At 43.9% G+C, this 11949-nt stretch overlaps 1 protein-coding gene across 1 annotated transcript; it reads right to left on the reverse strand.

Annotated features, from left to right (window-relative positions):
* Positions 1 to 728: 728 nt before the first annotated feature.
* LOC119721048 (motor neuron and pancreas homeobox protein 1-like) lies at positions 729 to 10445 on the reverse strand. The gene is made up of 3 exons (XM_038190919.1): positions 9173 to 10445; positions 6365 to 6570; positions 729 to 1822 (listed from the first exon to the last, which is right to left on the reverse strand). Exons 1-3 carry the CDS (start codon positions 9663 to 9665, stop codon positions 1112 to 1114), a joined length of 1410 nt encoding a protein of 469 aa, XP_038046847.1. The 5' UTR covers positions 9666 to 10445; the 3' UTR covers positions 729 to 1111.
* Between the last annotated feature and the right edge of the window lie 1504 nt (positions 10446 to 11949).

The raw sequence follows: 11949 nt of genomic DNA on the forward strand, positions 1-11949 counted from the left end.
CCCCCTCGCTCTCCCATCCTCGGCCCGAGTAGCCGCATTAGCCGAGCCAGAGTGAAGGGGGGAGGGGGAAAAGAGGATGTTTGGATATGCAAGGCGAACTCCCAGACTCTATTTACAATTCCACCTGTGATGCACACCTGACCGGGGCCAAGGCGCGGAGACCACGGGTAGCTGACTGGATGGAAGGAGTCTGCATGTAACAGCCCATTGAATCTCTTACTCGTACGAGACCGAGACAGAGACGGAGGAAAAAAACTAGAGCGGGAAAAGCTTCACAGAAGGAAAAGCTGTCGCCTGACTGAATGGACTTGAAGGACCTGGCGGCGCGTGACGTGCTGCTGTTTGCAGTGATTTCATGCGCCAGACGACATTTAAGAAGGTCGTCCCAAATAGTCTTTGATTTCCTAAATGGCTCATCTGAACAAAGATGGGACCCAACTTGAAGTGAAATTCTACTTGAAGTTTGCAAGTCTTTTTGTTTTTGCAACCAAATTCACATCTGTATTCGAAACAACGGATGTACTGGCGTCATAATGTTTAGTAGGCCTATGCCAGTATGTTTTTCTCCGTGGGTTATTAACAGTGAACCTTAGGTGTGCTGTTCCCAGAGTGGGCCAATCTATAGTCCTCTTTTTACTTCACTGTCTCACTGTCACTTATGAGCCGGGCAGTGCTATCCTATAGGATTACCTCGTGACGCCACTTATGGACTAAATCTGGCCTGTGTACATAGACGCATTAAAAGGCTTCCAGTGAATAGCCAGTCTGAATCAATTAAATAAAATATTGTGGGCTTTGTGACCAGCTTTACTGGGCTTGCCTTGTCTTATTTCCTTATTTACTGTGTTATGTACAGTGCATATTGACATTCACTCGATGACCTCAGTCTTATTGTGGCCAGTATTGAATTAAGACTCCAAACACTTGATGCTGAACATGTAACGAGAACATGAAAATAGTCCACACTCATTGATTTTTATACACAATTTATAAATAGTAGATATGTATCTCTTAAACCCTAATTTGTTAAGTATTTACATTTATTTATACGCCCTTTATCAGTCAGCTGTCTTAACCTCGTGTGTGTTTTGTCCACAATAATTTGGAGACTTCAGTGACAATTATGCAGGTGGTCACCATGAATCGTTTCGCTCTTTATAGCGTGGTTGTCCCACATTGTGTTCTCTCGTTCTCCATTCTCCTCGTCTGTCAGGATGATGTGGCTTATCTTGGCCTCCGTAGATTCTTCCATGGCGGTCTCGCGTGATGGTTGCGGTGGTGATGGTGTCTCTGTTGCTGATGTAAGAGTCTGGATAGCTAAGGGATGATGGTGATGGGAGAGGGATAGGACTGAGTCACGCTCACAGTCTAATCTTCTTCTCTGTCCTCCTACCTCCTGGCTTGATACCCGATCCTCCTCCTTGACAAACTCCCCTTTCCTATCCTCCATCCCTGTCTCGCTTTCATCCACTACTGTTATAGCCACGGGGACGACTTCAACCTCCATCTCATCATCAGCATCATGACTACGACAAGGAGATCCGCATCTTTCTTCCTGAACCCTTTCTCCATCTTCATTATCATCATCATCGTCGTCATCATCATCATCATCAACCGCAGCGGCTGCAGGCACGACCCTAGTGGGAGGCGAAGACGCTTTCTCCGGTATCCCCGCCGCAGCCGTGGCCGCCTCACTGCTCTGTTTCTGCCGGATGGTGTCGATGTGCTTCGGTCCTCCGATCTTGTGCTCCGCAGCCTCCGCGTTGGAAATCCCTTCCATCTTCTTCCACTTGGTACGTCTGTTCTGGAACCAGATTTTCACCTGCGAGCGGGAAGTGAGAAACAAAACATTCTTTAGTGTACAATTCCAACAAATACTTGTGCTGTGTCGACTGTGAGTCTGGGTATAAGATAACTTGCGAAAATAATGGTGTTTTCGCGTTTATTTCATTGGTACCTAAATATTTAGACAAGAAAAACATAGAGTCTTTCCTGGTACCGACAGGCTACCACATTTATCGGTAAGCTATATCCAAGCCCGTGTCAAGCCACTGCAATTGTGGGGGGTTTTCACAGTTAATGTTAATTAAGTCCTTTCTCTAAGATATTTGGATAAAGAAATTATTGACTGATTATCAAAATTGGAACATAAGTCTCAGTTGATATGCGAAAGCTTGGCGGTTTCGGCCTCCGGTGTTTGCAGAAATTTTCAGTTTGTTTAAAAATGCACAGAGCGTTGCTACATAGTAAGCACTACATGTATAGCCATTAAGACATCTCTGTAAAGAACCCTTTTGTTTCATTTTCTTTCTCTTTTATCCAGTGCTAAAAGTCCAAATTAAGGACTAAAAGATATTTCAAAAGACGAGTGAAAGATATCAACGCACAATCTTTATTATCGGCATCTGTTTTTACTCTACATTTTAGTGAATGTTATTCAGAGTTCACAATTATTGTATCCCGTAGATTAGTTAATATAGGTGTCTCATTTACGTTAATTGCAGGTCAGTACGATTTCAAACTCGCTGATGTTTCCACCAATCACGTAAGCCGTACTATACCCCATGCAGTAAACACTCCCAGTACGGCGATATGTCACGATTTATGATTGATTCAGGTCCATCCACTGTGAATCACCGACGTTCCATTATTCCTAAATTATGATGAAAATTAATACAGACGACGTCGAACAAGTACACGTGTTTTCCATTGTCCGGGAGCGGTGTATACATTAAAATGAACGAGGGGAGAAGTCGCTGTGCGAGAGACGGCGGAATGACGCGCTTGAAACGCAAAGGCCTCGAGCAAATTTTAGAGGGAATTGTTTTTGGCGGCAAATGTCAACTAAACTGTTGATGTACGTCTCAAAGATTGTTTTGTGGTTCAGTAATTAAAATAGGGCTTTTATCTTTACCTCCCAAATGAATTTGATATATAAAACTATTTGCGGCATTGGTTAAATACACAGTGGCACAACATACACCGATAAAATATTGTTCAAATGGTAATGCAAATACAGCAACGAGAGTTTAAGAAAGAAATATCCTAATATATGGATGTGAGATGGACGTGAATGTACAATTTTATTCATGCTTTGAGATTTCTTTGTATTTCATTGTAATTTGTTCTAACTGTTAGCAAATCACGATGTAATGTGATAGAAAACTCTTCGTTCACGATATCAAAATGTGACCATTGAACTCATGAAGAACGACTAATGTCGGACCATTGTGCGCGTGTCGTCGTTATACAGTCAATAAAAGCAGTGATTAAAAAAAAGAAATCAGCGGTAAACTAAGTCAATCTTTCACGTAACATTAGTATAAACTAGAAAGCACCCAGACAGCGCAAACCTACACCAAGGCTAAACAATTCCCCGCCATATTGTAAGTACACCCAAAAGAAATACTCGCATAAATGGTGGATCCTTTTTAAAAATCCTGGATCCAGACCCAGATCCGGATCACTTCCAAAATCTAGTCGATTTGTACTTTACCAAGGACCACCACTAGAAGAATTGTCATGCAAATCCGTCCATTACTGTTTGAATTATCTTGTTAACAGTCAAACTGACCAAACAAACAAACAAACAAACGCCGATGAAAACATAACCTCCTTGGTGGAGGTAACAGTGTCAAAACCACTTATGGGCGCGCATGCGTGTTACTAGACAGGGCAATATCTTCATCTGCAGTTTTATTCCGGAAGGCGTAAAAAATTGCTCGATTCAGAAGTATTAAATAAGTTAATAATTGTGAAGCTTTGTTTAAATGTATTTATTAATTATCTTTTTAAGGGGAATGAACAGCTGTTGGTCACCACCCCTTGTACTCTTACAAGGGCTGCAGGGATGGATGCGCCAATCAAAACAGAGAAGAGAGAAGAAATAATAAAGATGATGATGTACATGGGAGCTTCTTGACCAGTAACGACAGGACCCTGAGATGGCCGGTTTTCATTGGAGGACCCGTAGTGTTCTCATCCCACCATGGCAAACTAGATCAAACCACCCTGAGACCCTAACCCGTTTACACGCCCCCTTTCATCTCTGTTTCCACTCGTGGGGTATAGTCTCTCTCTCCTCAAGAGCAAGAGAAGTCTCTCCTCGTCTTCCTCTGCTTACACCTCCAACTCGCCCTCTTTCTCCCCTAAGGTGTAGAAAACAGACAAGAGTCACCGGAACAGGCCTCGATACTCGCCGAGAAAAAATCTGGGACGTCCCGCCACCGCGTGCGTGCCAACAGGAGGCGGGTAACTTTCTTGCCTTACCTCCTCAGGAGCTCTCGGTCCAAACCTGTCCTGAGGGCGACACACAAGTGCTACCCTACACCCTCTTTGCTGTCACCTCACCCACATAATACACCAGAAAAAAGCATGGCGAGAGGCAACTTGTATGCAGCACAAAGTAACGCTAAGTAAAGCACTAGACTCGAACATGGTGTCTTGGTCTTTACGCACTGCCAGTCTACATGGGCCGTAATCATCAGTGATCATCGTAGTCGCACGGTAGTCTAGTCATTTAAGGGATCGTGACCGTTTTCTTCTCGGTTTAATTTACTCATTTGCAATTTCAAGTTAAGACAAAGTCTGCGATAGCGGCGCCAAATCATTTTCAATAGAGCAGACAAGTGTTTTTGTGATTTTTTTTTCTTTACAATTGCGAAGTGGACGTCCTCGGATGCCACACTTCGATATCGCTAGACGCATGTGGGCTACAGCAGGGCACGTGATCCGCCAGCTCGAAGTCGATTGGCCCGAAGTTCCTGAAAGTCGGACTGGATACGCCCACAAGTCAATTGTGACACAAAGAGCCAAGAATTATGTGAATGGACCCATTATAATTTACGCAGCTTTTAACCAATCACAATGTACAATGTATATCAGCAACGCTGTTAAACCTCCTCCGTTTACACCAATCATGTTAAGGTAATGGAATTCCATCTAGCCGCCGCTGTGGCCCACGCTTAAACCCTTTAATCCATTATTTTCCGATTGCAGTGCCTCCGTGAATTATCCTTAAATGGTTGTGAAAACGACTGCCCCATCCCGACAAATTAACTACCTGAAAGATTAAAAGGGAAGAAGACTGAAAAAAAAAATCAAATTGGCTCGGAGAGAGGGGAAAAGACTTCCGTGCTTGATTGTGAGCAATGGGATCGTGTGGGCAATTCGAAGAGTTGAAACGCGCCGCGAAATTGCCTACCGCTTTGCGAGCTAAACCTGTAATGGGCTGTGTTATGGACGAGGATCCCGCAGCAATATTTCTGCTCTGTATGCCCTAAAAATACAACAGATTGGCTTCCATACACGCACCGTCTATTACTTTGCAATACATGAAGCTCATGATCAGGTTAAAACCATTACACGGCCCTGTCACTGTAAAACGAAGGGATCTGAAAGGTTTTTTAAACGCCGAAATGACGGTAAATGTTCTCATCATCTCGTCGTCTGTGGGCTTTTATTGCCTTTGAAAGGATCGCTCTTAATCGACAAATTGTAAGTATGATTGAAGAAAGATTCGATGGAGTTGGAACGTGCTGCTAGGGACAAAGCGGGGCAGAAGCAAAAGGCAGGGGAAGGCACGAGTATTATAGGACAATATTCGTATATGACTTAAATATAATGGTTGGATGTTCAGAAAAACAACAAGGTGTAAACAGGTGAAGTAAAGGAAGACAATTCACTTCAAAAAAGGAAGTGATCTACGTACGAATGTAATTGATTGTTCTTGGAAATATTTATGTGAACTGCGGTGGCTTTGGAGGGCACTGTCTGCTGGGATTTCCGGCATTGACCTTGTCTACACCATCGGGCTAACATCAGTGATGAATTTTATTGTTTAATAATTATAGATTTAGTTGGAGATCACTTATTTTATGCACAAATTGTCACCCTTCATGGTGATGACTTAGTCTGCATGTCCAATCCCCACATGTAGGCTACATCATCTACACCCCCCCCCCCCATTTTTTTTAGGGGGGGGGGGGGTTGTGGTTGTGGGTATAAAACGGAAGGAGAAGTATATTTGGAGACAGCTTGGTGTAAAGTTTTCCCTGGTTTTAGGCACATGTAATTTCATTATTGATATAATTACCGAATTTTGGTGGACTGAGTACAAGAATGATTACACATTCATCGCTATAATTTAATTTTCACTAAGTCTTAAGTCTGATAATTCCCATGATACTCAAGATCATTTCCTTAGTTCATCAGGTTACTGATATTTGACATAATGTTTTTTTTCTTCACTTATCATGAAATTCAAGGGCCTGTTCTATCCTCTTTTTAAAAGATCAGCATCATTTATGGACGCGGTAAAAGAAAATCTGCCTAACTTGGTGATAGAAACATGGAAGAGTTGTACCTGTGTGTCAGTGACATTCAGCAGGGTAGCCAGCTCAGCTCTCTCGCTAGCAGACAGGTATTTCTTGGCCTCAAACTGTTTCTCTAACTCGAAGATCTGTCTTCCGCTGAACGTGGTCCGTGCTTTCTTCTTCTTCTCCTTACCGTCCGGGGACTCGCCATCCCCCTTGCGCTTGCGGTCCGCTGCCCCGCTCGAACTATCGTCCTCTGAAAATAGACAGGGAAAAAATAGAAGTGAAGAAGGAAGCCTATCGGCGAATTGGCCCAGGTTCGAATCCCCTAAGCTAGGTTATTAGTCTCTGCCTGGGTTTCTTCAGATTCCTTCTGGGATTTTCTTCCAATCTCTCAAACTGAACATTTCTCAATCGTCTTTCTCTTCAGGTTCCCGAGCTACAGTGCCTGGGCCCTGAGGAACCCTTGTTTTCATTGCCAGGAAGATTTTTTTAATAACTACAAAAAATGCAACTGAAAATAAAAATGTTACTCAGTGTCAGTCAAAGCATGCTACTCTGTACTTCTCAAACCAGGTTACTCGGTGTTGCTCAAAGCATTTGTTTATCGTTTGATTTATTGATTTTTCTTAACCTTTTTCCCCGTTGTCTGAGGTGTGGTATTGTTTAATGTATGCAGTTGAAATGAAGTAAACATCTTCATTCAAGAAAGTGTTACATTCAGAAAGATCTAAATGATAAAAAGCCTATAGCCGAAAGAGGCAAAAATTGAATTGACGGTGTTGTATAAAAATTGTTTACCTAAATCACCCCAGGCGCACTTCTATCATCGACTAACCTTCAAGCGTTGTTAACTAAGTTGTAAGTTGGCTAACATGTTCACTTGTCGAAATGTGCTATTTTCAAAATACGTCAAACCCTAATTTTGTGTGATATGTAACAACGCCATTTCGGCTTGATATTAAAGAAACTATACGTTTTTACATCGTTCTTTAGAAATTGGGTGTAAACAGAAATTTCGTATACAATTCTTTGAGTGAATTTATTAAACAGCGAACAGCATTACTATTATACAACATCATTTGTGAATGAATGTAGGATAATATATAATTGTAGCTTTGTTTTTCAGTGTGCATTTTTTTGTTTACGAAAAAAAGGCCTGGTTTAATCAAATTAGTGAGCAGTGTGAAACCAAATGGTGTTCAATAAAAACAAAAAGTAGGTCAACAAAAAATCGACTGCATATTTAACATTTGAGCAGGTTGTATAATAATGCCACACTGCTCACACAGAGTGGCCGGGGTAGGTTCGACTAATGAAGCATTTGATAATTCAAGAATGCTGTAATTATCTCCATTGAATGACAGACTCATTAACGACGCGAGTCCAGTCTCTCATTTTAATGACCATTTAGCGAGCCCGGCAAATGATTAAGTCATGCCAGTGACAGCACTTAGAAATCATCTCCAGATTATCTGGAGTTCGTAATTGCGAGGGATGAGGTTTTAGTTTGAATCGTCGTTCTTGCCGAGGGCTGAAATTACAGTGAGTGGGGATGGTTGAAATCAAATCTGCACACGCGTTCTGTGTTTATTGACTGAATCATTCTGATTGCTTCAGAATGATTACAGAATTAAAGACTAGTTATAATCTTCATTTCAGAATGTTATCACAGTTAACCCTCAGAGTGAAACTTGAGACACTAAAACATCAATTCAAATTTTCAAGAATGTTTGTGTGTGAACAAAACAAAATGCATGAAATCAGGAGATCAAGATAACCGATAGAAAAATAAATATTCTATCAAGATACAGTGTTTTCAACGCCTCCATACTTTTTGCTGTTACAGCGAAATGTTTAGACCTGAAACTAAAACTTTCACGGTCACTGGTATAAACGGAACCCTAACCCTAAGGTTATGACACTGCTTTGGGAGACAGGAATTCCTCCTCTTTTTAAACATAGTTACACATTTTAGACGGAAGTTATTTCCCAATGAAAAGGTCGTTTGGCAGTTTTGCCCAAGTGGATGTTTTCTTCTTTTTCCCCCTTTCTCACCCACCCTCAACGGGAAACCTTTTACCGTCTTGAAAGAGCTTGATGGTCACTTGGAAGACCGAAGCCCCCCTTGATTCATTGACGGAGGTCCGAGAGGGGTGACGAAGAAGAATGGGAAGGCAAGAAGGAGGGGTCCTCTTTTCATGCCATCACTTTGTATTAGGATTCCATCGCTCCATCACAATGAGATATGAATGGAGAGAGGGCAGTGAAAGGCCCTCTGTAGCGCAGCCGTATACCCTGTGGGTGTATCAAGCACGAGAGATGCCGGGCTTTTGGGGTCTCAATTCCCCGCTCCTTGGAGTGGGGATAATGAGCCCGTCGATGATGGGCCGAATCGGAGGGGTTAAACTTTAAGCACCTTCGCTCCTCTCCTAGGTGGTCCTCGACGTCCCGTCTTTTTTGTCCCCATCCTCTTTATTATTTGTGATAGATTACCAGGCAGGGATGGAGTTAAGAGGAGGCCCCAAATCGGCCTTGCTGGATGAATAGGCGGGTAACAAAGTACCCGAGGCTTCTATTTAATGGTAGGCTAACCATTAACATTATAGCGAGGGGAATTTAACACTTAGCTGAATCGAGGCCAGTCGCTTAAACGGTAATAACGGTTTTCCCCTCAACTGCACTCCACGTTTTTAATTTTAATTGATTGTGGGTGGGGGTTCAAGAAAATTACGTTTAAATTGCTTAATAATATACTGTACAGCAGAATTTGCAATTTCAATTTGTCCTTGCGAATGGATTGTTTAAGTGCCTTTTTAAGAAAGGTTTTGAAAAATGACAAGAAATAAACAACTTACCGTTGCTATCGGCGCTGTCGCGGTTGTCCGAAGTGTGATCCGTGACAATTTCCACGACGTCTGTGGTGTGAGTTTTCTGGTGATGGTGGTGTTGATGACCGTCTTTGGCGTGTTTGATGGCCGTGCGTTTCTCCATCTCGACGGTCAAACTGCCCGGTGAAGTCGACGCAGGTTTCCCGCACGTCTTGCCGCCCGTCACGGCAGGCGGGTCAGTCAGCGTCATGGCACGGGCATGCTCACCGCTCATCAACCCTAGCTTCCTCTGGGCCTCCGCGGCCGCTGCCGCCGCCGCTTCACGCTCCCAAAGACCGAGAATATCTGCGATATAGTACGGCGTGGGACGCTTGGCCCTCGGCCGGTAATTGTGGGGATGCCAGGTCCCAATAGCCACCACCGGGGGAAAGAATGCTGATGCGGACACTACAGGCACGGGGTGAAACTTGGAGGAAGATAACCCCATGGCCAACAAGTCAGTCCGGTACTGAGGAAACATCGTGAACGAGTCTTGAAAATTAGTTCACCTCAGTAACAATTGGATATCGAACTGGTTCCAGATACTCTACTGGTGATTCCAATATCAAAGTGATTACAGTTTTGAAAGTGGCGGGATGGTGACATTTACGGAACGCAGATAAACAGTCATGATCAGAAAGTCGATCCGATGATACTCCGAGCTCCGCGTCTCTGCCAGGCTGCACCAAACGATGAGAGTTGCCTCAACAACGTCAAATGGCTGGTAATTGATGGCTAACGACCCTCCACATTAAACAAATGGATACAGTGATGGGAAGAGCAAGGGACGGGTAATTAAAAGCATTTACTGATGGACGAGGAGGATCCTCCGTTCAGTGTGCCAACAATCGACGAGGACAGAATCTCCGGCTTTATTTTCCCTTCAACGTCGTACAAGAGAGTTGAAAAAAAAGATGAGAAGGGATCCCACATCGACAGGTAGATGTTACCAAGCCGACCCAACTCAACTGCAAGGTGGGCCGGGTGCGCGCGAGTAGAGTTAAAAGTTTTGACTGACTAGCAATCCGGATCAGGCCAATCGCTCTATAGAGAACCATTTATGCGGAGCGTCCCCTTTTTATGGACGTCACAAACGGTCGGTGTGTGGTAGTCGATTCGGCTCGCGTGGTGCGTGCGTGTTTGCTAAGAAGTTTATCCCGTATAGTGCCACAGCAGATCGGCCTCGGTGAGCTGTGTCAGCCCCTGCAGCCCAGTACTAATGACCGTTAAACACCGGTCAGTGATTAAGCAACACCTCGGACGTCCACGGTCTATTTGTGGTGTGTCACTCACAGGGTGACTGGTGTACAAAAGAGATCGCCTCGGTGTGTGTGTGTGTGTGTGGGGGGGGGGGGGGGGGCTTGACACTTTGCCACTCTTTTATTAAGTATCGGTTTGCCGCAACTTGCCGACCAACAATGGACTGAAATGGATGTGGAGTAGTCGATTGATGGGTACGTTATATTCACTCGGGTCAAATAATCTAAAGTAGGCTACGGCAGAGTCATGATTAACAACGAGAATTTATTCCATGTCGGCTGGCCCACACAGAGATGAAATAAGAAAAAAACCCAAAAAGTCTGGGAAAGAAAATATCAGATAGATTTATTTATGATAATAGACTTTATTTCTCCGTAAAGATTTCAACACCGGTTTATCACTCCCACTTGTGACTGGTAGGGGAGGCTAACTGCGCAGGCGTACAACCATTCGGTGACAGCCCTGCCTGTTACATGTCAGTCATACCGTAATGATAGATTCCCTTGAGTATCACACAACCATTAAAATCGCAGCGCTCGGAATGTATTCAGTCTTCTGGGTCGTGTGACGATTAGGTCATCGGTTGACCCCTCCCCTCTGACCCATGATGTAATCCATCTACAATTTCCCTGTATTCTTGATGTTGTTTTATAAAATAATGCCCGCGTCGCATTTTGCGAGCCTGAAATCTTATAGGGAGCGATAAGATGTGTGCACTCGTTGATGGGTCATATCGCATGCGGAATGAGTGTTAATCAACGGTTGCATGTACTAATGGAGGGAACAGTAGCAGAAACATAGCGAGCACTTTCACACAGGGTCCTGTCTGTCACTCACCACGACCCTGCAATGAGCCGATTGCAATAAACAAACACAGAAAGGAACGAGGTTAGCGCTGACAATTAAAACCGCCCGAAGGGTTGGTTGTCACTAGCGTGACTGGCGTGGAGCGGCCCGTGGGTTGATCCGGACCAATCCACGGCCAGGCTTTTGCATTCCGGGCCCGCTATAAAATTACACCTTCGCGGTAGTATTTTCACACATCTCCAAATAGGAAAAGTGGGGGTTATAAGAATATGAGATGTAACTTCTGTCTGGAACCCCATGCTGATAATGAATTTATTTCCCCATCTCGAGTGTTGTGACTGGCCCAAATTGGATTAGTTCACCTGTTAATTGATTGGTTCGCTTCCCGCCTGTTGAACGACTGTGGCAGGCTGTTGGAGATATCCGCGGTACGGGCCAGTTTCGACTTTAATTACCAGACTTTTATCTCAATCTGTTATCAGCGTTCGGGACTTATTAGCCAATTTCCGCTATTTATCGAGACGCTGCCGGCTTCAGGGCCCGGCCATTGTTGACTGAGCAATTACTTGCGACTGTTTTTCTTTTCCTTGGTGAGATCATGGTGAGATTGCCAAGATGGCAAGACGATGGCGTTCATCTTCAGATCAGAGATAGAACTGAACAAATCCCGTGACATGCTCACTGTATAAACGACCGCT

Source organism: Patiria miniata, unplaced genomic scaffold (genome assembly GCF_015706575.1).
Source record: "Patiria miniata isolate m_02_andy unplaced genomic scaffold, ASM1570657v1 HiC_scaffold_9, whole genome shotgun sequence".
NCBI classification, from domain to species: domain Eukaryota; kingdom Metazoa; phylum Echinodermata; class Asteroidea; order Valvatida; family Asterinidae; genus Patiria; species Patiria miniata.